At 57.4% G+C, this 24,455-nt stretch overlaps 17 protein-coding genes across 17 annotated transcripts; 6 read left to right on the top strand and 11 right to left on the bottom strand.

The window, feature by feature from the left end:
• Positions 1–310: 310 nt before the first annotated feature.
• PG985_009657 (uncharacterized protein) lies at positions 311–2,567 on the bottom strand (the record flags this gene model as incomplete). The annotated part of the gene is made up of 3 exons (XM_066829425.1): positions 311–1,985; positions 2,097–2,099; positions 2,179–2,567. The coding sequence occupies 3 exons, from the start codon at positions 2,565–2,567 to the stop codon at positions 311–313; spliced, it is 2,067 nt and encodes a 688-aa protein (XP_066684337.1).
• Positions 2,568–3,723: 1,156 nt separating this feature from the next.
• PG985_009656 (uncharacterized protein) lies at positions 3,724–4,523 on the top strand (the record flags this gene model as incomplete). Its single annotated transcript, XM_066829424.1, has 2 exons — positions 3,724–3,963; positions 4,026–4,523. 2 exons carry the CDS (start codon positions 3,724–3,726, stop codon positions 4,521–4,523), a joined length of 738 nt encoding a protein of 245 aa, XP_066684336.1.
• A 275-nt stretch (positions 4,524–4,798) lies between these two features.
• Positions 4,799–5,806, bottom strand: PG985_009655 (uncharacterized protein; the record flags this gene model as incomplete). The annotated part of the gene is made up of 1 exon (XM_066829423.1): positions 4,799–5,806. The coding sequence occupies one exon, from the start codon at positions 5,804–5,806 to the stop codon at positions 4,799–4,801; it is 1,008 nt and encodes a 335-aa protein (XP_066684335.1).
• A 479-nt stretch (positions 5,807–6,285) lies between these two features.
• Positions 6,286–7,065, bottom strand: PG985_009654 (uncharacterized protein; the record flags this gene model as incomplete). Its single annotated transcript, XM_066829422.1, has 1 exon — positions 6,286–7,065. The coding sequence occupies one exon, from the start codon at positions 7,063–7,065 to the stop codon at positions 6,286–6,288; it is 780 nt and encodes a 259-aa protein (XP_066684334.1).
• Positions 7,066–8,308: 1,243 nt separating this feature from the next.
• Positions 8,309–9,860, top strand: PG985_009653 (uncharacterized protein; the record flags this gene model as incomplete). Its single annotated transcript, XM_066829421.1, has 2 exons — positions 8,309–8,338; positions 8,550–9,860. The coding sequence occupies 2 exons, from the start codon at positions 8,309–8,311 to the stop codon at positions 9,858–9,860; spliced, it is 1,341 nt and encodes a 446-aa protein (XP_066684333.1).
• Positions 9,861–10,040: 180 nt separating this feature from the next.
• On the top strand, positions 10,041–11,140 carry PG985_009652 (haloacid dehalogenase-like hydrolase; the record flags this gene model as incomplete). Its single annotated transcript, XM_066829420.1, has 2 exons — positions 10,041–10,388; positions 10,463–11,140. The coding sequence occupies 2 exons, from the start codon at positions 10,041–10,043 to the stop codon at positions 11,138–11,140; spliced, it is 1,026 nt and encodes a 341-aa protein (XP_066684332.1).
• Positions 11,141–12,040: 900 nt separating this feature from the next.
• Positions 12,041–12,876, top strand: PG985_009651 (uncharacterized protein; the record flags this gene model as incomplete). The annotated part of the gene is made up of 3 exons (XM_066829419.1): positions 12,041–12,520; positions 12,623–12,738; positions 12,810–12,876. The coding sequence occupies 3 exons, from the start codon at positions 12,041–12,043 to the stop codon at positions 12,874–12,876; spliced, it is 663 nt and encodes a 220-aa protein (XP_066684331.1).
• Positions 12,877–13,187: 311 nt separating this feature from the next.
• Positions 13,188–14,594, bottom strand: PG985_009650 (uncharacterized protein; the record flags this gene model as incomplete). The annotated part of the gene is made up of 1 exon (XM_066829418.1): positions 13,188–14,594. The coding sequence occupies one exon, from the start codon at positions 14,592–14,594 to the stop codon at positions 13,188–13,190; it is 1,407 nt and encodes a 468-aa protein (XP_066684330.1).
• Positions 14,595–15,540: 946 nt separating this feature from the next.
• On the bottom strand, positions 15,541–15,984 carry PG985_009649 (uncharacterized protein; the record flags this gene model as incomplete). The annotated part of the gene is made up of 2 exons (XM_066829417.1): positions 15,541–15,690; positions 15,796–15,984. The coding sequence occupies 2 exons, from the start codon at positions 15,982–15,984 to the stop codon at positions 15,541–15,543; spliced, it is 339 nt and encodes a 112-aa protein (XP_066684329.1).
• A 256-nt stretch (positions 15,985–16,240) lies between these two features.
• On the bottom strand, positions 16,241–16,759 carry PG985_009648 (uncharacterized protein; the record flags this gene model as incomplete). Its single annotated transcript, XM_066829416.1, has 1 exon — positions 16,241–16,759. One exon carries the CDS (start codon positions 16,757–16,759, stop codon positions 16,241–16,243), a length of 519 nt encoding a protein of 172 aa, XP_066684328.1.
• Positions 16,760–16,983: 224 nt separating this feature from the next.
• On the top strand, positions 16,984–17,943 carry PG985_009647 (uncharacterized protein; the record flags this gene model as incomplete). Its single annotated transcript, XM_066829415.1, has 3 exons — positions 16,984–17,225; positions 17,274–17,465; positions 17,526–17,943. 3 exons carry the CDS (start codon positions 16,984–16,986, stop codon positions 17,941–17,943), a joined length of 852 nt encoding a protein of 283 aa, XP_066684327.1.
• A 697-nt stretch (positions 17,944–18,640) lies between these two features.
• Positions 18,641–20,107, bottom strand: PG985_009646 (uncharacterized protein; the record flags this gene model as incomplete). Its single annotated transcript, XM_066829414.1, has 2 exons — positions 18,641–19,024; positions 19,091–20,107. The coding sequence occupies 2 exons, from the start codon at positions 20,105–20,107 to the stop codon at positions 18,641–18,643; spliced, it is 1,401 nt and encodes a 466-aa protein (XP_066684326.1).
• A 634-nt stretch (positions 20,108–20,741) lies between these two features.
• PG985_009645 (uncharacterized protein) lies at positions 20,742–21,146 on the bottom strand (the record flags this gene model as incomplete). Its single annotated transcript, XM_066829413.1, has 1 exon — positions 20,742–21,146. One exon carries the CDS (start codon positions 21,144–21,146, stop codon positions 20,742–20,744), a length of 405 nt encoding a protein of 134 aa, XP_066684325.1.
• Positions 21,147–21,171: 25 nt separating this feature from the next.
• PG985_009644 (uncharacterized protein) lies at positions 21,172–22,124 on the bottom strand (the record flags this gene model as incomplete). The annotated part of the gene is given in 3 exon segments (XM_066829412.1): positions 21,172–21,762; positions 21,793–21,976; positions 21,994–22,124. 3 exon segments carry the CDS (start codon positions 22,122–22,124, stop codon positions 21,172–21,174), a joined length of 906 nt encoding a protein of 301 aa, XP_066684324.1.
• A 174-nt stretch (positions 22,125–22,298) lies between these two features.
• On the bottom strand, positions 22,299–22,810 carry PG985_009643 (uncharacterized protein; the record flags this gene model as incomplete). Its single annotated transcript, XM_066829411.1, has 2 exons — positions 22,299–22,707; positions 22,788–22,810. 2 exons carry the CDS (start codon positions 22,808–22,810, stop codon positions 22,299–22,301), a joined length of 432 nt encoding a protein of 143 aa, XP_066684323.1.
• Positions 22,811–22,885: 75 nt separating this feature from the next.
• Positions 22,886–23,689, top strand: PG985_009642 (uncharacterized protein; the record flags this gene model as incomplete). Its single annotated transcript, XM_066829410.1, has 2 exons — positions 22,886–23,050; positions 23,303–23,689. The coding sequence occupies 2 exons, from the start codon at positions 22,886–22,888 to the stop codon at positions 23,687–23,689; spliced, it is 552 nt and encodes a 183-aa protein (XP_066684322.1).
• A 324-nt stretch (positions 23,690–24,013) lies between these two features.
• Positions 24,014–24,397, bottom strand: PG985_009641 (uncharacterized protein; the record flags this gene model as incomplete). The annotated part of the gene is made up of 3 exons (XM_066829409.1): positions 24,014–24,133; positions 24,221–24,316; positions 24,374–24,397. 3 exons carry the CDS (start codon positions 24,395–24,397, stop codon positions 24,014–24,016), a joined length of 240 nt encoding a protein of 79 aa, XP_066684321.1.
• Between the last annotated feature and the right edge of the window lie 58 nt (positions 24,398–24,455).

The raw sequence follows: 24,455 nt of genomic DNA, 5'->3' as shown, positions 1-24,455 counted from the left end.
GGGGAGGCGCAAGGGGCAGTGGGCGTGTTCTTGTATATACTTTCTTGACGGGCAAGCGTTTCTGTGCTCGCACTTTGGACATTGGCGTAGCGAATTTTCATCATTATTTCCAGCAGCATGACCGTGTGTTTTCCCATCGACGTTCGGCCGCCACACTTGCGCCTCAATCGTCACCGTAATCACAGAACGTGCAATTGGGAGCTTTATCATTAGTCTCAGAACAGTACTGTTGGTTGATACAAGCGCTAAAACTCCTTTCCCCATCCCCAAACCCGACATTACCCAATTGTGTGTGGTATTATCCCCATCATCATACAACGTAAACCTCCTCGACGTCCGACACGGCGCCGCCGCTGCCGCTGCTGTAATTGCTCGCGCCGTCCCGGAAGTCCGCCATGGACACCAGCCCCGCGCGCGGCGCGTAGGCCCGCTGCGACATGCGCGCCAGCGAGCGCATAAAGGCCGGGACCGAGCAGCCGAGCTCCTCGTCCTCGCCCCAGGCCTGCGCGACGCCGAGGCGGAGGGAGCACTCGTGCATCTCGGCGATCTCGCGGCTGTCCCAGATGCCCTCGCGGCGGTTGAGCGACCGCAGCAGCTCCAGGGCGCGCGCCTGCTGCGCCCCGTCGCGGCACACGCTGAAGATGAAGGACAGGTCCGAGATGAGGTCCCCGTCGAGCGAGAAGGTCGGCTTGCCGGCGGCCAGGAACGGCGCCGCCAGCCGCTCGGCCCGCTGCAGGCACGCCTCGGCCGTCGCGGGCGCGAGGCCCCGCGGGTCGCCGCCGTGGTGGGAGAGCTCGACGGCCATCTCCCAGAAGCTCTGCTGCAGGCGCAGCCGGGCCAGCATGCCGCGGTCGCGGTCCGAGAGCTCCGGGTCCGGCGGCAGCGCCCGGGCCGTGCGCTCGAAGCGCCGGTTCCAGGCGTAGAACCGGTCGTTCCAGTGCTCCTCCCAGAGGGGGCCGAAGACCTTGGTGGCCGTGACGGCGTGGTTGTCGGACACGGTCAGGGAGGCCATCTTGCCCTCGGGCGTCGGGGGCCGCGACGGATGATGGATCAGGTGCTGCTGCTCGGCCTCGTGCAGCGCGAGGAAGTGGCCGATGTCCAGCGTCCGCAGCGAGTACATGGCATCGTTCAGGTCGTCGAAGGCCTGCTCCTCCTCGGCGGCCATGGGGGCGATGGGCATGTTGCTGGGCAGCGCCGGCGTCAGGGGCGCGTCCATGAAGGCCGAGAACTCGAGGCCCAGGCGGGCGAACATGTCGTACGTCTGCTGCCACAGGCCCGCGTCGCGGATCTTGCTGCCGGCGTCCAGCGACGCGAGCAGCTGGAAGCCCGACTGGATGTGCTTGATGGACTCCGAGTATCGACCCATGAGGCTCTCAAAGGTCACAAACATCAGGCAGCAGAGCAGGGCGCCGTGGGTGGAGGCGACCGAGTTGGGCGACGACATGGCCTTCACCAGGCTCGAGATGGCCCGATTGTACTGCTGGATGGCGGCATTCTCCTGGCCCGTATCCCAACTCGACGAGCTGGATGGTGATGTGTAAGCTCGGATGACGAAGAGCTGATGTGCGGCGCCGACAGCAGAGATGGTCTGCCGCAAGTAGTCTTCTTGATGCGCTATAGGCAGCGCGTACGCATCCCAGTAGTCTAGCAGGCCGGCCGAGTCGGCCAGGCCAAAACGGGTGCAGACGCGGAAGTGGTGGAAGTACCGCGCCTCGGTGGCGGACTCGAAGACGATGGGGTTGATGGTGAAGAGTGGAGTACTACTACTCCGCCGCGACGGGCTGCTCCTACAACTGCTAGCTGGGCTGCCCCCGCGAGTGCTGTTGGTAGATTTCGCCACCGTCTGCGAAAGGGAAGAGCCGGCGCCATCCTCCTTGGACGACGACGACGGGGGCTGGGCCGAAGGATAGCCGTCGCAGACCACCTTTGCGGCGGCGCAGCGACGGCATGTGGGTTTTGTTTCGTCACATTTCTTGTGGCGGATTCTGCGCCGACATGGTCATTTGGTCAGTGAAGGCGAACATTTAGGACAATAACATACGACGGAGTGGTCAGGTAGGTTGGAGAGATTGGGCGATTGGGGAAATCTTTGTTACCTGCTGCACGGTACCAATCAATGAGTTAGCCAAGCCTCCATCTCGCACCAGAAACGCCAGCAAGGGCCACCACTACACTCACCAAGTCATGCAGCCGGTGCGGGCCCGATGGCTGAAGGCCCGGGTGTACTTCTTCTTCTTGGCCTGCGTTGGAGGTGGAGCCGCGACGTCTCCGGAGTAGGACGTGCTGCTGCTGCTGGTTTTCCTGACCGTCATGGCGCCCGTCGTCACCTGTGGTTTCGGCTCCTCCTTCTCCCCCTCGCGAATAGGCTCTGGAGACAAGGCGTAGAGAAAAGCATCGGTGTCGGGCGGGCAATCGAACGCGAGACCTTCTTGACTCGTGTAGAGTTGCTCAAGAGACGACTCGGGAAAACCGCTGCTGCTGCTGCTGCTGAGGAGAGTACCGTCGAAGTCCTGAGGAGGTACCTCGAGGGCGGCCTTCGTCCTGTCGGCCAAGGAATGCGAGATCATGTTGCCACAAAAAAAGGACCGGTAGAGATGAGACCTCCCTCCTCGCTGGTAACGGTACACAAGGAGAATTAACAGCAGGAAGGACAAGCCATGGGGGAGTCGGGAATTATCCCCCTCTATCCTTTTCGCCATTCGGCAGAGTGGAGCGGCAGCGAATGAAATGCCGGCGTGACACATTAGCCTGCACCATGCAACCCACCAAGGGGCCAATAAAGCATAGCCAGATGGGTCCCGAGCGCTGGAAAGGGCACTGGCTCGGAGCCCGAGGACCCTGAAGATTCGCGGCGAGCTAACCAATCACCGATCCACAATTTGCTCTCCACCGCGAAACAGGCCTGGACTTGACGCTTCCGCGAGTCACGTCGGGGGAGAGCCGGGGTCCAACCTGTCAGAAGAAGTTTAATAGATCCCATCTCACCAAAAGTCGGAACGAAACAGTCCAGAAGGCTGGCATCATCTCGGCAGGCCGCCGTGGTCGGGTACGGGGATCGTCGTTGACTGGGTTCCGCCTTGGTCCCAGCCGTTTGGTAGCCAGCTACTTAGTATTACTAGTAGCCAACAGGTCAGGAGCTTCCTTCCTCTTCCACGTCGTTGGGACCCCCCATTTTCGGAAACTGGGACGTTGCGCAAGATGGAGACCGCGGGGCTGATCTGCCCGAGGAGCGCAGCCCGAGAGTCCGCTACCTCCGGGGCCCCCCTTCGATCCACAGGCCGATTGATCGTCCCATAGCAAAGCAGGCTGAGCAATGCCTATCTATCGGCAACCTGCGAAGCCGCGGTCGGTATCGCGGCAGAACCTTGGGAAATTGGATAATGGCATCTGATAACCACGATTGAGGCCTCCTCCGAGTCGGCTGCCATTGCCATCCCGAAAAGAAGAAAGATGCATAAACCCTCCCTGGGCCGCTGCTACTTGAGCCTAAGGAGATCAACAGTCAAGTAACTCTGTCCATCACAGCCAAGCAATCAAAGACGATCTCCCGTCGCTAACATCGAAACATTCCCATCCTATTTAAGGTCATCCTCATCACGCGGCCTCACCACTGTTTCGAAACAGACTACTGCTGCTGCTGCTCGTCGTCATCACCAGTACAACTACTACTCACCTTTTCTTGCGCTCACCCAAGGCCGCCGCTCATTCGCAAACCAAGTCGCAATGGCGTTCCACATGCGCGAGGCGACCGCGGACGACATCCCGGCGCTCTGCGACGTCTTCTTCGACGCCTTCTCCGAGGACCCCATCTCCAGCCGCATCTTCCCGCGCTCCTCGCCCCTCGCGCAGGCCGAGATCCTCGACACCTTCGCCCACAGCGTCGCCGAGCCCGACGTCCGCGTCTTCGTCGTGACCGAAGACAACAAGGACAGTAAGGACGACATCCTCGGCTACGTCGAGTGGGTCGCCCCCGATCGGAGCCCTACTCCCCCCCGCCCCCGGCCCCCGACACCACCGGCGCCAAGGCCCAGGCCCTGGCCCAGCAGTTCTTCGAGGTCATGGAGCGCAAGCAGCGCGAGCACATGGGCCGCACGCCGCACTGGCACCTGGCCTTCATCGGGGTGCGGCAGCGGGCGCAGGGGCGGGGCGTGGCGCGGCAGCTGATCCAGTGGGGGATCGACCGGGCCGACGCGGACGGGGTGGAGGCCTACGTGCAGTCGAGCCCCATGGCGGCGGCGCGCTACCGCCGGTACGGGTTCGAGGATATCGACACGCACCATTTCGAGCTGGCGGGGGACTACCACGAGGTGTTTTTGAAGCGGAAGCCTCGGCAGCAGAAGGAGCAAAAGAAGCAGGAGCAGGAGCAGCAGCAAGGGCAAGAGCGGTCATCGAAGGATGCGAAGTTGTCGGCTGAAGAGGTGTCGCAGCTGTTCAAGTCGCATGGCGGGGCTGGCGAGGAGCAGTCCCAGAAGAGTATAGAGAGGTTCGAGCATTCTCCCAGCGTCATTGCGCAGGTTGGCTGAACTGGGTGAATGTCGTCGTGGTAGCCCATCAGTTCGGTGGTCAATGGACTGCGATGTTGCTAGGCTGCCTAAGTAATGAGCACGAGCGAGTGCAAGGAGGGCAGTTGGCCGAGAGTGTTGCGCGCTCGCAGCTTCATTTAAGTAATATATTTTAGAATCTATGCATCTAGCCCCTTTACCGATACATTCAGTACTCGAACGGCAGTACCCTATCATGTTCATCTGCTACTGAATTGTGGTGTCAGCCTCATTGCCCCGCCATGGATCCCCCTGTCCTAGGCCTTTGCCTTGCATGCCAGCTCCAGGTACTGACTGGCCACATCCACCACCATATCCCCCCAAGTCTTAAACGTGAACCCGAAGTCCAACTCGGTCTGGTGCGCATCCCAGTCAATGGGAACCGTCTCCTGGTTTCCCCGCGTAAACGTCCCATCCCTGGCAGCCTCGGGAAAGCGCTCCTGCACAACGTCCCAAGCCTCGTTAAACACATGCGGCCGTGTCGCCCCAATATTCCTGGGCGTCGCCGCGGCCCCCTGCTCGTCCAGCGCGCGAAGGAAGAGCGCCGCGGCGTCGTCCACGTGGCAAGCCCCCGACGGCATGGGGGCAGGCGCCGCCTGTCCCGTGACGACGCCCAGCAGGATCCGGTTCGTACCCGCCATGAGGTCCCCGACCCGCCGCGCCCGCTCGTCGCGGCCAAAAACAAAACCCGGGAAGACGTGGACCACCTCGAAGGCGGGCCGTTCGTCCTGGACGAACCGCTCGGCCGCGTTGAGGGCGCCGATCTTGCCCGCCGCGTACGCGGGGAGCATCGCGTCGAACGGGCCCGGCGGCGCGTCGGGCAGCCGGGACGCGGGCGTGACCTTTTCGCCGTTCGGCGGGTAGGGGGTGTTGGCGAAGACGGAGGAGGCGATGATGAGTTTCTTCAGCGCCGGTTCCCGGATGGCGGCGTGCAGCATGCTGGTGACGCTCTTGACGTTGGGCTCGTAGATGCCGGTCTGAGGGTCCAGGAAAGGGGAGGGCAGCGGCGAGGCGATGTGGATGACGTGGGTGACGCCCTTGATGGCCTCTTCGTAGGCCGCCGGGGCCGTGATGTCGGGCACCTCGACGAAAGAGAGACGATCGGTCGCGTTCAGGGCTTGCACCTTGGGGTGTTGGGCCAGCTCGTCGGATTTCGACTGGGAGCGGACGGCGGCTCGAACGGTGTAGCCTCGCTCTAAGGCGTTGAGCAGCACCTTGAAGCCGATGAAGCCGTTGGCGCCGGTAAGCAGAAGAATGGGAGCCATTGTGGATCGAATTAGTACACTGCAGACAGACAGGCACCTGTAATGGGGTAAAGGCTGTGTCTCCCTCGGAAGCACTATGGCGGGGAAACTGGTTCTCAGGGAGAGATGACCCCGGGAACAAAGTATCTGGGAGCTTCTAGGGAGCCTTGAATCGATTTGAAACTTTTTATTTTCGGTGGCGATGGACTCTGCTACCACGGTCGAAATGAAGAAGGGACTTTGAGCTTGGAGTCCATGAATATATAGAAAACGGGCACTTGGGTGCTGCAGCGGTTTCTTTCAGCCATGGAAACATATGGTATTCATCGATATGATTACCAACCCCACACCATCCGGCGTTGGACGTCGAGATAAATAGCCGCCCCCTTGCATACAACAATCAAGAATAGTAGTAAATAGGGAAGGGAGTAGAACGCCACCCGCAGATGTGATGTACTGCTAATCCCCTCACCGTACTTTACTGGGCATCACGTTCACCGCTACCTACTCGCCGGATTCGAAATCTGGACCACCATCTCGGCCAACTCGGACGCGAAGTTGACGTACGGCGAGTGACCCGAAGGAAGCGCCGCGGTACGTATCGCGACCCCGGTATCCACCGCGTTCTTGACGCAAAAGTCCTGGAACTCGGGCGGCAGCCACCGGTCCTCGGTCGCGCGGACATACAGTGTCGGCACATCTCGCCACGCCTCATAGGTCGTGGTCCCCTCCGTCAAGGCGGCCGCGTTGCCCCATTGCAGGAGACGCTGCTGCTCCTCCTGGTCGTCCGGGGCCAGGTCCGGATAAAGCAGCGCGACGGGGTCCGTAGGGAACCACGTGCCGTCGTCGGCGAACTGCACGAGCCCCTCTCTACCAGGGAGGTTGACTGATTGCACGACGGTGCGGATGCTCTGGTGGAGGGCGAGCAGGAAGGCGGCGGCGTAAAGAAGGTGGACCACGCCGCCCGGCAGGCCCTGGGCTTCGCGGTCTTTGCGGGTCAGGCCCCGGAGTGCGGTCGTGCCGACGACGCCCCCGTACGAGTGCATGAGCACAATGACCTCCTTGCGCTCGTCCTTGACCAGTCGCTGCACTACCTGTCGCACAACTTGTACGTCGTCGTCGAAGGAAGAGTCCGGAGGTCGGTGGCCGTTGTTGGTCGGCAGCGCTGGGACGTAGACAACGAAACCCTTGGCGTCCAAGATGCCGACCAGCTTGTGAAAGGCGGCAGGCGCCGTCCAGGCTCCGGGGACGATGACCACGCTCCGCGATTCGGCGGACATGGCGCTATACCAGATAGATGGGGAGTATCGACGATGGGCAACTGCTGGACAGTGAGAGAAGCAGAAGAGAGAGATTGCGACACGAGTAGGGTATGGCACTATTTCGCGATGATGTACCAGAGCCCCGGCGACAGTACTTGGGAAGATATGCAGGCTCACGAGTAGAGGCAGGCTCGCGAGTGCTGGAACTAAAGAAGGGAGAAACAGCTGAGACCTGGGTAGGGGTTGCCATCCCTCGCAGGACACGTGATGACAGACAACATGCTATCACTGGACAACAGTCAGCTCCCTTACTTCAGCGAGTTGCCCCCAATGCCAAATAATCCCACTGGCTTGCCGGATGGCCATTGGGCCTCTATCGGCTTCCTTCCACCATCTATCATTTTGGTGTATGGGAAGGTTTGCACCAGTCAGTCGCTAGGGCCGGATTGTTTCCCATCAGCCAGTCTGCCTCCATGCCCGGTAGACCTCCCCATGCGGGGGCTTCTCTCAGGCTTTGCGCCGCTCCGGTACGAGTCTGACAGTGAGAGGGGATACTGTAGTATTTTACCCAAATGGCTTCGGTTTGGCTGGCGTCGCCATCTCGATGGGCGTGAATGGGATGACTAGATAGCGCCGGACTCTGCCCTCGAAGTCGCCTGACAGTTGAGCTGTTGCATGCTATCGAAATCTCGATTGCATCCGCGAGGCTGCCTAAGATCACGGTGGTCGTTTCCGGACTGGATCTTCATTGAGGGACGCATAGTGTTTTATTCATACCAATTGTCAGTTATCAGAGGAAATGCATCGTTGGTCTTTTGCCTTCTCGAGTTGAGGCAGTCGGCCGCTGTAGGTTTTCCATTGATCCTGTTAATTTTAGGGCATTAAACAATCCGAGGGGTATGTGGCTTGAGCGCTGTAACACCTGTGACGTAAGGCCCATCGGAACTTCGATCACTCACCCCAACGCGCTCAGAACCGCGATTGTTTACTTCCGGAGCATAGTGATCTACAGACCCAAGTAAATATCCCGGCAGTATTGACATCAGAGGTTGACATCATTGTCCATAATGTGAATTCGGTCATAATTGAGCATACACATAGGGAAACATAAAGAGAAGCTGCCAACGCAAAAGGTGGATGATTGAATTGAGCGTCTCACTTGCCCCTGCTTCTGCGCATCACGACAGATAGCCCCAATTGATTGCAGTAATTGACTTCACATCAAACCACACTATAAATTTCTATACTTTCCATGCCCACAATGGCGCCATTGCTGAATGGCGTCTACAGAGTGAATTGGCCTGTATCCACGCGATCCAAGTCGTCAAAAGCCCAATCGAGAAGAAAAGCATGCAAGATTAATCGGCCCAAGTCTTGCAGGCCACCTTGCCGCGAGCATGAGAGACCATCAACCCATTTCTCGGTTTCATTATTGGTAAATCCTCCCTCTGCGCTTCCCATGTTACCTCGAGAACTTTGGCGCTGACAAGTCACAACGGCAGGCGCCCGAGTCGCGGAAAAGCAATACCCAGCTCGTCGAGGACCTCAAATCCGCGCCGGGGGTGGACGAGTCCAAGCTGAAGAACCGCGTGGCGTTCGCCATCCACGAAGACGCCAATGACGTCCCCACGAGGGAGCCGGCCAGCCTGGACCCGGGAAAGAACGACTGGGAGGTGCACGGCGGCCGGCTCGGGCGGGACCACACGCTGGAGGACGTGCCGAACCACTATCTGCGGGACCGCCTCATGAGCTTCACCAACAGGTGCATGCCCAAAGACCAATCCCCCGAGGCGCGGCGCCGGGTCTTCTCGGACCTCAACGAAGGCGAAATCGCCGCCTACTCGAGGATAATTCGAAAGGACGAGGCCACCTTAGGGCACGGGTACCAGTTGGGGAGCGGTAGCGAATGGCGGGAGCGCTGCGCGCGGCATGAGAAGCAGCAGAAGCGCCTGCAGAAGATGGACAGCATCACGAAGATTGCCCACGAGACCGAGTTCCTCAGCAACATGGGGCAAGCCGCCGAGCTAGAGGAGCAGCATAGGTTCATGGACCACATCGACCCGGACATCGACATGACGCCCCACCCGATCGGTCAGCATCGCAACTACGACGACCTCCCACCCATCTGGGCATCGGTATTCCACTTCGGGCACCGAAACCGCGAGCCCAGCAAGCCCTCGCCGCGGGAGAGGAAGGCCCTACCCGCGCCCTTCTACTCGGAGATCAACTACGACTGCGACCAGGTCCGGGCCCTGGTCAAGCGCTTCATTCGGGCCGACTTGCCACGGATCTGGGACCTGGAAAAGTTCCGCCTGGTGTGCGGTCTCCAGCGGCCGGAGCTCAATGAGTTCCTGGAGCAATCCGGCCCCGAGGCCGGCGCCCAGAGCCCGGCGTACGGCCTCTGTTGGGAGTTCATGCGCCGCCGCCAGACGCTCGGCCTGCATCCCTTCTTCGACGAGAAGAAGGCCGACAGGATCTTTCCCTTACACTTGGCCAAGCGGCGGCCCGCCAAGGGTGGGAGGCCCAAGCAGTCAACGCGGCAGCAGCAGGCGAAGAGGAAACGCGAGGTGGAAAAGGCGCGGAAGCACCATCGCCCTACGGATGCGGAACTGCGTGAGAGGCGGCGCGCCGAAGCGGAGTCTAAAGAGAAGGAGCAGCGGCAACAGGAGCAGCATAAGCAAGAGGAGCAGCAGAAACAAGAGGGGCCGCACAAGCAACATGAGCAACATCAGAAGAAGAAGAAGCGCGAGCTGCCCGTGGAACGCCCGGCGCGAGCTTCTAAGCGAATCAAGGCCCAGAAGGCCGGCGGTTAAGGGACGAACACTGATGGCTAGGTGGGGTAAACTGCATCATGCGATGAGTCTGCAAATGTCAAAACCCACCATATTTCATATCTTCCGCACTGCATGTACGATAGCCAGCGATGTAAGAATACTCCAGCATGAAATCCATGCAGTGCTCAATGTCAGCGCTGTTTCGCGAAACTGCCGGCGATGACGTCACGTGCGATCCGCGCCAGGGCTCCACAACAGCGTGACGGGTCGCATCATCAGATCGAATTGATCGCAAACCCCTATGTCAACATCAAGTCTAACCGGGGTTCGAAAATGGCAAAAGCAAAGCCAAATCTTCTGCTATGCTTTGATGCATTCGGCACATTATTCAAACCGAAACACACAGTCGCCCTGCAGTATGCCGAAGTCGCACGACAATGTGGCTTCACTGGCTTTACCGACAGTGACCTTCAATCGACCCTGAAGGCGGCGATCAAGGGCGAGTCGAAACAGAACCCCAACTACGGCAAGGCGACAGGACTCGGCGCAACCAAGTGGTGGACCAATGTACGTCCTCTGTTCAACCCCAATCGCCTTTGTGCGACCAGCCAGGACGCTTGCCTGTTGACACCGAGCTGCAGGTAATCCATAATACCTTCGCCCCTTTGAGCAAGGATGGCCAAGCCCTGCCTACGGACCTGGCCCCCAAACTCCTACACCGCTTCGCATCCAAAGAAGGCTACGATGTCGAGCCCGGCTTGGTCTCTACCTTGCGGGCGCTGAAACAGCAGCAAGGCAGCCCCGAACGGCGGTTCGGCAGGATCGTCGTCGGTGTCGTGACCAACTCAGACGACCGCGTCCCTAGCATCCTTTCATCATTTGGCCTCAACATCAGCCCCTTGCGCTACGGCAGCCAGATCGACGACCCCGCCGCTATTTCCAGGATGGACTACGACATCGACTTCCACTGCATGTCGTACGACGTCGGCGTCGAGAAGCCGGACAAGCGCATCTTCGAGTCGGCCGAGCACATGCTGGCGCAGGTCGTCGCCGCTCGCGAAGGCAAGAGCCTGGCGGAGACCGAGGCGGGTCTCGAGACGTGGGAGAAGGTGTACGTCGGCGACGAGCACGCCAAGGACGTCGTCGGTGCCGCGAAGGCGGGTTGGGACCCGGTACTGCTCGACGCGGACGGGGCGTTTGAGGATATCCCTAAACTAGCGGACTCCCAGGGTCCTACTCTGGCTGATTCATTTCTAGGCCATTCCGTGGTGAAGGTGGTTTCGATTCGGGAGCTGGTGATGTGGCTTACAGGGCAGTAGCGAGCTCAATGGCCTTTCAGCTAACCCCGCCCGTAAGCATCTAATCTGGCGTATTGAGTTGGGTCTGGTTCGCAGCTGGTCAGCGACAAGAACTGCCAAATGGCACCGCCCCCTCAATGTGAGATGAGGATACTTTTGATTTATCTGAATTTTCTTCATAGATCTGATCTTTAGGGCCGAAGGGTGGCTTCCGATGTACATACATTAGCGGCCCATTTTCTCTAAAAATAGATGGCCGGGCTGGTTGGCGGGGGCGGCTGAGCCTGCTAGGGCCAGCATACTGGGGCGACCGCCCAGCGGCTCAGCCTGCGCCTAGGACAGCCAAAGTAACGCCAACAAAACTCCAGACTTATTACAAGCACGTTTCCCACGTTCGCACGATGGTCGAACAGACAACAATGGTTTTCCAAATGGAAAAGCGTAGAAATCCAGACTCGTGTCGATCATCACATCTGTTACCAATGTTTTAATGACAGAAGCCTGTTGTGATGATTCCGGTGTCTTGCCAATGTCCTTTACCCGCGTACGCTCCTAGGGCTGTGTAGTCCGCCTACTTATTAGCATGCAACCCCCGTAATATGCAGGCCCAGATGTCGAAACACCAACAGTAAGCAGGCATTAGGCATCCCCTAACCCCCACCTTGTTGCCTGTCAGCCAGCCTGTGCCACCATACCTGAATCCTTCAAATGGTTCGCGTCTCCCAACCTCGTTTCATGTCGGACAGATGGCAGTCATTTCAGTCATATCCTCTCGTCCTCTGCCAGCACGGGTGGCCAACAAACTTTCGCTGCTAATCTTCTGGCTCGCGCGAGACCGCCACTTACACGGTTTTCTCCTTTCCCCAACAACGACCTGCCGGTACCTTGAGACGAGCCGAAAAGGGCACTCGTAAATTAACCATGTCGAAATACTTCAGCCTCAAGTCGCAACCCGTCGACAACGACATCATCCCCGCCGACGTCGAGGACCCGCCTCCGCAACGCCAACAGCCGTCCTCCGTCGCAGCAGCAGGAAGCCGCGGCATGCCCCGAAACGTGCGCACCATCCACGACTACCCGCGGCCCGCCGGCCAGGGCGTCGCATGGCAGCAGCGCAACTGCCCGAACGCGCGCTTCTGCTGGCCCTCCGACTGGTCCTCCTGGACCCTCGACACGGGCGGCGACGGGCCCGCCCTGATGCGCCGGCTCTGCATGTGGGTCACGCTCGCGACGCGGACGGCGCTGGCCGTCTTCTCGCTCGTCTTCCTGTTCGTCGGGTTCGCGGTCGGCGAGTTCGTCGTCCACGTCATCCTCGACGTCCTGGGCTTCTTCTTCATCGCTTGGTGCCTGGCACGCATTGGGGATGCGGTGGGGGAGCGGCGGGTGATGGGGAGGTTGGTGGTAAGTTGTTCTTTTTCTTTTCTGTTTTTGGTCGCAAACAGCACAGCTTCATCTAGTTTGAGGGGAAATATGGAAAGGGTGAAAGCTGACGGGATATCATAGGGACGGTGGCATTTCGATCTGTTCTTGCTCGGCTCGGCGGCCGTCCACATCGTCATGATCGCCACCGTGTTCATCTACAAGTCCAGAGTGGGCTTTTTGACCAGCTGGTACGGAATGTGAGTACTTGCCTCGTGTTGTGTCAACTTGGTTTCTGGATAGTAACCTCTAATACTGACTGGTCGTTTAGGTGGATCCTGATATTCGCTGTGGCTTGGATCGCGGGTTGGGCACCCGAAGGAGACTCATATGTCTAGGCATGAGCGCCAAACGTTCTGGCTTCAGATTTCATGTTGGATATAGCCATGATGCTTCTCGGGTGTTTGAAGAATTTCTTTGTATTAGTATCTTAAGTACCAGACTAAACTGACTCTTGAATATACCATACGGAATACGACTCGGTTGGTTTGGTTTGGTTGATGATATATTTATAAACATTGCTACTCAAAACTCGTTGGTTTTTCAAGTGCCCCAGACTCGCTTCTAGATTACCCTTATAGAAGCTCACACAAGTTGAGTGCAAATACGAGTTTGAATGTCGTTCCCACCCTTAGGTATCTACCAATGTTTATTTACTGCTGTTCTTATGACTTAACCCCACTGCATGTCCTAGTTTCGGATTACCCTTTATGGTTATTGGGTAGGGTGACTTGTGAATTGTGCTGATGGTGTCTTTTGGTACCCAGAAGTCACCGTGTGGTGTTCGGAATGTCACGGGGTGAAGATTCGGTCGGTCCAACTCATGTGCCACCCGCATCACTTGCTGGTACACGCCATAGTAGGACTCCGGTTGGGATCGGGGCGGCCTCGGGTGACCCTCCCCCGTCAGGAGCGATCTCCATTTGGGGTCGTACCGGTCGAGCCCTCTCCCCAGGTTTCTGTAGACGGTGAAGCGAACATGGAGCTCGAGCCCGCGGACCTCGAGGCTCCGCTCCAAGTCGCAGTGGCAGACTTTGCAGGAGTGAAGGTCACCCAGCCTGCCCCCATCACTGTCCCAGCTGATATTCTCGGCTTGTTTGCCATGTTGATGTAAAGAGAATAGGCGGGTTCCATGTCGATAGTGTTCATCGACGATCTGTTTCTGTTTCTCGGACAAACGCTCTGTATGGCGTATGTGCGCCGAGGCCCTAGGCCAGACATCCTGACCGGGTCGTAACATAACCTGGGTGAGCGACACGGTGATGTGGGGACACATGGTGATGGCCAGATCCTCCGGGTCTGCGTTGTGCAGATAGACCACGTAACTGATCTCTTGCTTTTGGAGATATTCCACCGAGAAGTACAGCTCACTTGACCATCGGCAGATGGGGCTATTGGGGATCGGAGATTCGACCGTGCCGCTGCAGCTAATAGGCGGAACAAAGGATGAGATAGTTGCCCAGCCCTGCTCCTCGATGGTGCGACATGTGGAATGTACGTGGTAGAAAGCAAGGTGATAGGGCATAGCTGGATGTATGGGCGCCAGGGTCCCAAAGGATGCCATATCGAATGGCACAAAAGTTGGCCACGAGAGTTTGGGGTCGCCGCTTTCTATATACAACGAAGTATCGCCAGGAAGCCGCCCCGGGTAGTAGGGTACGTCAGGAACAGCGGTGCTAATGGATGAGTACGGTGGTGGTGATTCCTTTTCCTGCTCCTCGGAATATTGCTGAGTACCTTCCTTGGTGCCGACTGATGAGGCATTGTCCGCTACCGTGCTGCTTCGTTGAGATGCGAGGCTGCGTGACAGAAACTTGGGGAGCTTGGAAGGTACGGACCGGACGAAAGCGAAACGACCTGGCGTCCTGTGTTGGGTGTCAGGCTTTTCAGCCTGTTCCGCGCCAGATTTGTCATTCCGCTCTGCGGCAGGTTTGTGAGGCTGTTCCACAACAGGCTTGTCAACATCTTTCGCGGCAGGCTTGTAAAGCTGTCCCATGGCAGGCTTTTCGCCCTGTTCCACAATGCACAGCCGGCCCCCATCCTGTGACAACTTCATCGGCGCATTTGGTGGAAGCAGTGGGTTGTAGAACATTGATGGCTGCTTATGGGAATCGCAACCCCTGGCGGTTTGGCTGGCACAAGCCATATGGCCGTACCACTTCTGACTTGAACCAGTTGGCCGCGAGTCAGCAGGCTGTGAAGGCTGATGATGACTGGCTGGTGATGAGGACATGGCGATGGTGTTCCCCGGAGAATGTTTGTGCTTGGGCTGAAGGCGATAAAAATCTTTCGCGTGCAGCATGGGAATCGTTGGAAGTTGGGAAAAAGAATCCAGTAATAACCCGAACGTATCTAAAACTGGAGAAAACCTTTTCTTCCTCATTTTCTCTTTACATAGTTTGAGCAGTGTTGGTTCGAACCGAAGAGGAGAAAGTTTTGTTTTATGCGTCGTTTAGGTGCACGTACCAACAAGACTGTAATCTGCTTTATGGGCTCAACGCATTCATCCAGTAGGTCCCTGTACCCATCAATAATTAGAGACTTCAGCTGTAGGTGTTCTGGGTAACGTGGCGTTACGTATGGGAAGAATCATGTTTATTTGCTACTTTGGTTTGGCCACGTGGTACATGAGAACGCCTCCAATGTTGACCACGGGAAAACAACCTAGGGGAAGCTCAACAGCTTCCGGCGTCTCCACGGCGTGGGCTAGGAGCTCTCAGACGGCCCAAACAACCTGCGCCTCGATCTTGGAGGCTGCCATCGCACGTTGCGGCGGTACCCACCTGCAGCATGACATCCATTATTATTCTGTGATCAAGCTCTTGTGTCTTGGGCATTTTGCCTCGAGTATCCGTCATCCGAGGGGAAGCCTTCGCCAGACCTTGGGTTTCCTCAATGGTGTGACGACACCGCATCACAATTCTTCGATGGTTAACAATGGCCAGGTATGATGGTTATCGATAGCCAAATAAGAGAGGAGAAGAGGCGAGGAAAGGTTCGGGCTACTGCTTCTTGGCCTCTGCCTCGGACGGGGGCTCGGGCTCGGACCGGGGCGGGACAAAGCGCTTCTTCTGCTGCCGGATCATTTCTTCCAGCCGCGCGATCTGCTCTTGCTGCTGCCCGTGCTGGTCCTTGATCTCATCCAGCTCATGCTGGATCTTCTCGTCAGAGGTCTTGGGTCCCTCGACCAAAAGGTTTCAAAGGACGCCCCGGCGTCCCCACAGAAAAACGACATCCAACAAGAGTGCAGCCACAACTGCGACATACTGTTGGAGCGTCCCCGAGATGTTATACTGGTACTGCCACCAGGAGGGCGATCCGGCGGGGCCGACCGGAGCCTCTCCCGTAGGAGTGGCCGTGATAGTGACGGTCGCGCGGGTGATGGTGATGGTGGCGGGTGTGGGGGTGACGGTGATGTACACCGGAACAACGTGCGAGAGGCTCATGTTGTCTGTCTGTCTGTCCGTCCGTCCGTCTGTCCGTCCGACCGTCTGGCTGGCTGGCTGGCTGGCTGGCTGGCTGGCTGGCTGGCTGGCTGGCTGGCTGGCTGGCTGGCAATTTTGCTAGAGGGCTCAAAATCGGTTTTCTTTCTTGTTTCGTTTAGTTCTTTATTTGTTCCGATTCCTTTTTGACTTGTTTCGCCCCGTTCTTGATTCATTTTGTTGGGTTCTTATTGGGCGTGCTTAGCAGTTCGCTGGTTGGTTACCCATTGGTAGCATGTGATCGATAGGTTGTTCTCGATCTTCCATTCCGAAGGGTACTGGAGGTACCGAGTGATGTCCCCCGGAAGAGGTGTTGGTGTGGTAGTATAAGAGGCGTGACGATGACGATGAGGAACGCTATGGTGGCCTGTTGCTTGTGCGAGTGCGTGCGAGTGCGTGCGAGTGCTTGCGTGCGTATGGCGGTGGCGGAGGAGGTGCCGTTGTTGTTGACACCTTTTCCAGAGTTCCTGGGCCGCGCAGCCAGAGCTTGGTCGAGTGCGGCATCGACCCCAGAGCCCGAGGGGTTTCCTGTTGTGTCGCTGGTGCGTGTGTTCTCTGGGTTCGATTGATTGGTGTTTGCTCGCTCGCTCGCTCGTGCGCAGAGTGTCTCTTGAACCTCGTGTTCACCAAGTAATGGAGGGAAAAGAGGCGTTGTTGTAGACACAACCTGCCCGGAAGACATTTGCGGTGTTGCTTCCTCGGCATTGACCAAACCATGCAATTCAGTCCGTGACTCCATTGTGGAAATGCAGCTTCCACAAATTCCTTCCGTATTCAGTATTGCTCCAATGGAATAAACGTTTATTCCGCTGAATAATATCTGTTTGCCCAACCTGACTTGCTGATTATCCCGAAATACCCCACATCAAATGTCAATACAGAAGGCCAGAATTCCAATGACAACGGCAGCAGCAGCACCACCAGAAGGCCTAGCATTGCAGAAGCGTCAACATCAGCAAAACGATGGCGCTCCGCTGCTGTCGAACCCCAACAAATACCCGCTTGCGACCGGACGCGTCCTGGCCTGAATTTTTCAAGAAGCAACTTGAGGCGATCCAGCAACCTGTCGCCCCTGTTCTCTCTCTTATTTGGCCACCCATTATCATTTTACTTGGCTATCATCTACCATCGAAGACGCGTGATGCGGTGTCGTCACACCATTCCCTAAATACCGTTAGGGGATGGGGTCTGAACCAAAGGAGACTGTAGGTCAGACTATATCAAGAAGATTCTGAAGAAGCTCGCGTCCACAGCGCAGCGACAGACAACGGAGCAGCAGCTGGAGGAGATCAAGCAGAACCACCAGCAGATGATCGTGCTGCGCGAGCAGCAACAGCACCTCGAGCAGCAGCAGCAAAGCGGATCGCGCAGCTGGAAGCCCGAGTCCAGCAGCTGCAGCCCCCAAACCTCAACGACATCCCGCTCGATACCTACCGCACCCAGGAGTAGCCCGAGTCGCCCCCACCTTTTCTCTCTCTTATTTGGCTATCGATAAGAGACCCCAGATGTCACCGCCAGTCGCCCTCCTGGTGGCAATACCAGTACAATGTGTCGGGCGCAGTCCAGCTGTGGGCAACCGCTGTGGCTACAATCATGGGCGGCCTGTGGCTTCTGTGGAAGCAGAACAAGGTCGAGGGCGGCCTACCCATCTGGGCAGCCCAGATGGGTGAAGGCCACCCTGGAAGCCCTCGAATGGCTGTGCGGGTGGTTTTGCGCCTGGGTTTGGAAGGTCGTCGTCGGCTTGGCCGACAATATCAAGACGATTTTGAAGAAGCCCGCTCCCGCGGCGCAGCGACAGACGATCGAGCAGCAGCTCGAGGAGATCAAGCCGTAGCAGCACCAGCAGCACCAGCACCAGCAGTAGGCAAAAGCGGGTCGGGCAGCAGCGGATCGAGCAGCTGGAGACCCGAACCAGTTGAATAACGCATTCAGTCGACCAGGGCAAGAAATATTATCCTTCTGTGACCATCCAAACCGGCTCGAAGTTACAGTGCCGCGCTGGCAAGTGGCTGATAAGCCCTTGGTATGTGGTGGAACGGCGTTACGATAGTTCCTCTATCTTCGTGGCGTTACATAAAGGACCGCTTCTTGCTTTTCTCTAGTAATACGTAAATACCTGATGTGGAGCACCTGGAACAGGTGGTGGTATATAAATTACTCACCAAGATGATGCACCTAGGGTGGGAGTTTACGTTTCACAGTTCAGCCAGTGCTTCGCCGTCTCTCCCTCCATAACTCGAAAGCCTCACTTTGTAGTATGTTAGGGGCCCAACCATCCTGCGTCCATCAAGAGGATATTCAGTTCTCACTCTACAGGACGAGGAAACACCAGGCCTGATTGTGGACATATCACCCCGTACCCTCGACATCATACCAGGAGATGGTTCTATTTGGATGTGATGCAATGCCATTTAGTCATTGGGGTGTCCTTCTTCTTACTATCAGGCTGTTGTTTCCAGCAGGGGTGGAAGACGTCACATCTGCTTGATGCAAAGAGACATTATACACCCACTATCCGGTATAACACTCGAACTCCTCCGATCCAGGCCATGCCGACGAGGGCCACTCCGACGAGGGCCAGAGAGGTTCCGTCTCTACATGTAAAGTCACCCCGCTTGGCTCAACCTCCCACCAAGCTCTCGCATCTCGCCCGATAGGCCGGCGTGGGCTCCGTGTCCGGGTCAAAGTCGGTCTGGCACGCAAGTATGATGTGCTCGAGGTTTCGGAATCGCGCCGCCTTTGTTGCCGTGAATCCGGAAAATAAAACCTCGAGCACTTTGTCGTGCGGAACTTGCCCTGCAGATAACAAAGTCAGCTCCGTCACCGATACGGGGACCAAGTCGCCCAGCCGGAGGCCGAGCGTTTCTGCGTCTTCTTCGGTCAGGTCATCCACGGATTTGCTGGCCCGAGATGCAGCGTGGGAGAGGTGGCAATGAAAACTATTGAGCGGCAGGACGAGCTGACGTAGTCGGGGGAACTGTTTCAGGGACATTATACCGGGGATCTAAATGTGTATTGTCAGTAGTTGCTCTTTTTGAATGGACATGTAGGGCCAGCGGGAATCGCTCACTGGTGCAAGATGCGTTGTATAAGCCTCGAAGCAGAGCCGCTCCAGCTGAGACCCGGCCTCGCGCTCGATCAAACGCAGGAAACTGCATACGTCCAACTCGCGGCGTGGTGCATCTTCCGGCGTGGAATGGGAGTATACAAGAGTCTTTAGACGCTTATTGGATCGTAAAAAGGCCGCCATAGCCACTTCATCGATACAACAGGACGTCATGTATGCGTGCTCTAGCGTCTCAACGAAGCTAGCCTGCGATGGCCCGTACGTGTCCAGCGCTATGGAGCCGTGGCCGTGGAAAGTGCGTAGCTCTGGCAGAGTCAAGAAGGGCCGCAGTCCGATAAAGTCAACGGCATTTCCGTAATAACTAGAGACGTTGGAATCGAACCGGGTGAGCTGGGCCAGGCTCGGGCTCAGATACGGCGTGCTGCGCTGCCTCGCCACGCCTACAATCGCCCTGATGAGCTTGTCGATTTCCTCGGTCAGTTTCCAATACCGCGGCAGCAGAAGCGACTTGGCATTGGGCAGAAGCGTCAAAACAAAGACGCCTGCATGGTGGGAGAATCGGGTAGACCTGTACTCCTCAGCAACGCGAGCGTAGTATTCTCTCCAGTCCAGCCCCGCCAGTTTCAAGTAGGGGGAATTGGCAAACAAGTCGACGATCGGACTGCCGGCCTCGCGATCTGGCACTCTGGGAGTCAGGCTGTGCGTGGTGGGGTAGTTGTCCCAACAGAGGTCTGCATATCGAATATAGCGAGCCACGATAGGCTCGGCCGCGATGCGCTCCAGGAGATCGAAGGCATTCCCCATGGGCCGCCACAGGGGGTCCTCGAGTACCGGGGGAGGGCGCCGCCGATACTCGAATCTATGGAACTGACGGCGTAGCAGGTTGTGATGCTTCGTTAGGGGCTTGCATAGCTGGTAAATGTGCTTGCAGCTCAGAGCCAGGCTCTCGAATCCTTCGGGCAGAGCAGCAGATATGATTTCTAGCACTAGCTCGGGGGGCAAATGCGCGAGGCCTAACATGGTAGCAGACTTGGGAGAAAGATACGACATCGGCCCATAGAGTCAGTAGGGTAGTGGAAACAAATTCCGCGCCCTTGTGAGAGTCTTGGCGTTCTGCCACTACGATACAGTCAACGGATCAAGGTTGGCGAGTCTGGCAAAGAAACGCCCCGAGTCCTTCAACACATTTGAAATGTCATCAAATAATAGAAGCAATGGGAATGGATGACTGTCCTGGGTCCTTGGTGGAGGTTGAGCTTAATGATATAATGTTGTTGTCTAAGGTGCACGCGCTCTGGGGGCTTGCATCATGTCAGCCAACGCATCCATGGGTCCTTAGTGGGCCTTGCTTCTTTGAACATTAGGGGAATTCAGATGTTGGGTGAGTTTCTGCGGGATTCGATTTGCTACGAACCGGGCCACAGACTGCCCACATCTTTGGCTGTGCCGCTTTGAGCTTCAGTACCGCCTCCTGGATTTGTGTGGGTGACATTTTCGTAATCGAATATCTCCGTAATATCGACAACGTTGCTCCAAGAAGATTAATTAATGAATATAGAACACACCTAAAACGAACTGAAGATTGTCATTGTAACAAAGGCCCCTGCGAGGAGTAGAAAAATAAAAGTATTTCCGCGTAGTCCTGGGGTCCAAGCTACCCTAGCTCAGTAACGCTACTCCAGGTCTTTATCCATTCTTCTACAATACCCTCATAGTCATGCGGCCTGTACTGCCCCAGCAGGTCACTCAGCCACCCTTCCTTTCTCGTGCTAGACAAGCCCAAGTCGCCCAACAGAAGATCAATATAAGGGATACTATCGAGCACCAGGTCTGGAAACGCTGAGCCGAGATGGCGCAGCCGGTGATACTCCGCCTGCAGGTAAGCCCACTCGCTGCAAGCCAGGACACCTGTTAGCGGCGTCCTGAGCTTGTCTTGCATCCAGGCCGTGATCCATAGCGCCTGGGCCTGGGCCACGAGGACGGTGAGAACAGACTGGTGGAAGCCTATGAAAGCAAGGCTGTTGCGTTGTTGCTGGGTGCACAGATGCAGTGGGACCATGTGTCTGTAGAGTCGCTGAGGATCCTTAAAGCGAGTTCCCCATCCAAAAGGTAGAGTACCGAGGCCGGAGCGGACGCAGCGAGGCCCACGAGCCCGGCGCGATATACTGCGACGACGCCAAGACGCACAGATCTAGGAACTTCCAGAACAGCCCGCAGATCACGGCCCCAAGCCATGAGCGTTGGAACAGGCGCTGCTTTTCGGACGCAAGGGGGTTGGGATTGAACCACGAAAAGAGCCGCGTGGACGCGAGCCGGGAGACGGAAAGGAAGTCCATCAGCCCCCGGCGGCGCCACATCCAGCTGGGCCCTCGACCGGAAGGCCGGATCAGCATGTGCACTCGGGCACTCGGGGCCGACATCTGGGCGGCCAAGTAGCACGCATCCATGGCCGACTTGTTGGCTCCGATCACCACGATGTCTTGGGTGAGCGCGTTGAATCTTTGAGCATGTGTCGGCAAGGACTTGGCGTGAAATATGTCGCCACGGAAGTTGCCTTGCTGGGGCAGCTGCGGCATGTTGGGCTCTGAAGTGAGGCCCGTAGCGACGACCACTTTGCGGGCGTTCACGGCGCTTGTCTGGTCTGACGCGGTACTCCGGTACTCAACACACCAGAGCTAGTCGACGGCCGAGGAGACATCATGCACTTCGCTCTGCATCCGGAGTCTCCTATGCAGATCGAAGCGGACAGCGAAGTCCATCAAGTATTGGTGCACAACCGGCCCGGGTATATGGTCACTAGGCCTGATGCCATAATGTGCCTCGTCGAGGGGGAAGTCGCTGAACTCGTAGGTACCGACCACATTGTTCGTCTTGAGCCCGTGGTAGAGTCTCTCGGAAGCCCATACGCCGCAAGAGTCTCAGCGTAGTCGATGATGAGCAGGTTGCATTCCGGGTCGCATTGCAGGAACGTTTTGGCTATGGCCAAGCCATGCCAACCCGCACCTATGATGAGGAGGTCGAAAATATCCATGGCCATTTTATGCAGGAGATGCTCAGAACTATTTTGTTGGATCATTCAAATGGTGGTTGTTCATTTACATTTGACAGGTCAGTCACGCGACATTTGGACAACGCATCCAGAATACTCGGGGAATTGTTCACCACGACGAGACTGGCGGTTAATACGAGGCCGCCGTACCGATCTCAGTCGTCAAAGATAGATAGCTCGTTGTGCTTCAGCATCAGCCAACCTACCGGGACACCATCTTCGAAGAGGATGCGGAAGCAAACCACGAGCGAGCTGAACCAGCCCAGGCCCAGCACGCATAACCCCGGCAATCATGAGCTGGAAGTCCAGGGGCAGCCACTCGGCCTCGGTGAAGCAGTACGCGTCCATCCACCCGGCGTCCTCGAGCTCGCGGAACTGCAGGCGCCACCACTTCGCATCAGCGGACCAGCCAGGAATCACATCGCGTATGAGGCGCTGCTGTCGGGTGGCGACATCGGGGATGGCCTGGCCTTCTTTCAGCGGTACCGGGAATGGCGACGAGCAGGGGCCCACGGTGGTATTTACCAAGTACTTTTGGCTCCTGATGTTGACAATCGTGGTTACATGCACTCTGCGAGGAAAATCATGATGAGAAATCACTCTTTGTAGTTCAATGAAGACACACTGATTGTAGGGGATTTGGCAACATACAACGGGCCGTAGGCGATCTTCATCCGGTCTACTGACTCGTCCGCCACGGGGCGGGCAGGCGCGTTGAGGCGCCCTCCGCTAAAGTAGGCAGAAAAGCCATGGCCAACAATGTCGTTGGGTTTCTTGAGCGATTACTCCACGTCCATGTTCCTGTCGTTCATATGAATGACGCATCCGTCTTAGACAACCTAGAAGCTGTTCTCAAGACTGTCGATGCGGCAGTCGTCGGGCCGGGCCCCGGCCACCCATCCATACGAGAGGATGTGGGTTTCATCGACTAGCTAAAGAGGCTACCTGAAGCAAGCCTTGTCCCCTTATTCGGCATCTGCCTTGGTTTCCAATCGCTCGGCCTCACACACGCAGCCCAAGTGAGCCGTTTGAGGCGGCCCCGCCACGGCATCGCCAGCCAGGTCTCGCACAGTAACACAGACATCGAGATGCCGGCAGGCCAGACGGAGCTGCCCACGTAGACCCGCAACCCGATCCTGTGGCACCTAGATTACGCAAGGCCTCAGGGCATCATCCGGATCGAGGGCGGCGGCGAAAAGGACTCAGGCGCACCCAGCGCCGCGACCGCCCAAGCCCCGCCACTGCGCGAGCTCCTGGAGCAGCAGCTGGACGGGGGCCAACAGGCAGCGGGTCTGCGCGATGACGTCCTCGCGGCGTTGACGGGTCGCCTGGCCCGGGCGCTCATGATCCCCGCCCGCGAGGTGGATACGCTCAAGTCCCCAGCGAACCTCGGCGCCGACTCGCTGGTGGCCGTCGAGGTGCGCAACTGGCTGCTGCGCGAGGGCGGCGTGGCGTTCCCCGTCTTCGAGATCCTGCAGGCGCCGGGCGTGGTGGCGCTGGCGGGGGCCATCGTGGATGCAGCCAAGGCCAAGTACACCGAGGGAAAGAAGTAAGGAATAGTGGGTCATCGTGAAAACCAGCCAGGGTGGGAGAATGGGGGTTGGCATTGGGTGCGCCCCCGTGTTGTGTAATGTTTTTGGTTTAGTTCATATCTCATTTCCCCTTATACTACATACTGAGTCTGTACTTGTATGCAAAGAGGCGCTGGGTCGCACCTCTCGGGATGGTATCCTTCTCGTCAACGTTCAATCAAGGTTCAAAACAGAAACTGTGCCTCCTTGCACGTGGTTCCCTGCCCGACCGCTCTGTCGCGGGCGCTCACAGCGCTCTCAGGCCACTTCTCGATGAGCCACATCGTAACAGAAGCTTCCAGTCCTCTACTGGAAGTCGTTGGGCCAGCACTTCTCCTTGGGCCAGTTCTTGGCGTCGTGAGTGGCGGCGTGCGTCTCCAGCTGCACCTTGTTGGTGTTCACAATCTCCTTGCGGCAGTTTTGGCACTGGATAAGGGGAAAGGGTTGGGCACATGATCAGCTTTGCAATTTTGCAGTTAATACGTGGGGTCACGTTGGTGTGGTGAAGCTCACGATGGATGTGGGCTTGGGGGGCTTGACGGGCAGGCCGTTGGCCTTGACCGGGGCGCGCGTGCCGGCCTTGTCGGCGGCCTTGTGCTCGCGTTGCACCTGGGAGACGGTTAGCTTTGGGCCTTGGGACAGTTGCGAAAGATTTGCTTTACTTACTCTAGCTTTCTTACTGATGGGCATGTTGACGGTTGATGTGCAAGATAATCACAGTAATTTGGCTGGTGATGGTTCAAGGAGT

The sequence above is a fragment of the Apiospora marii genome (genome assembly GCF_038362585.1).
Source record: "Apiospora marii strain CBS 49790 chromosome Unknown utg000005l_segment0_segment0, whole genome shotgun sequence".
Taxonomy (NCBI): domain Eukaryota; kingdom Fungi; phylum Ascomycota; class Sordariomycetes; order Amphisphaeriales; family Apiosporaceae; genus Apiospora; species Apiospora marii.
This window is presented reverse-complemented; position numbering and strand designations above follow the sequence as displayed.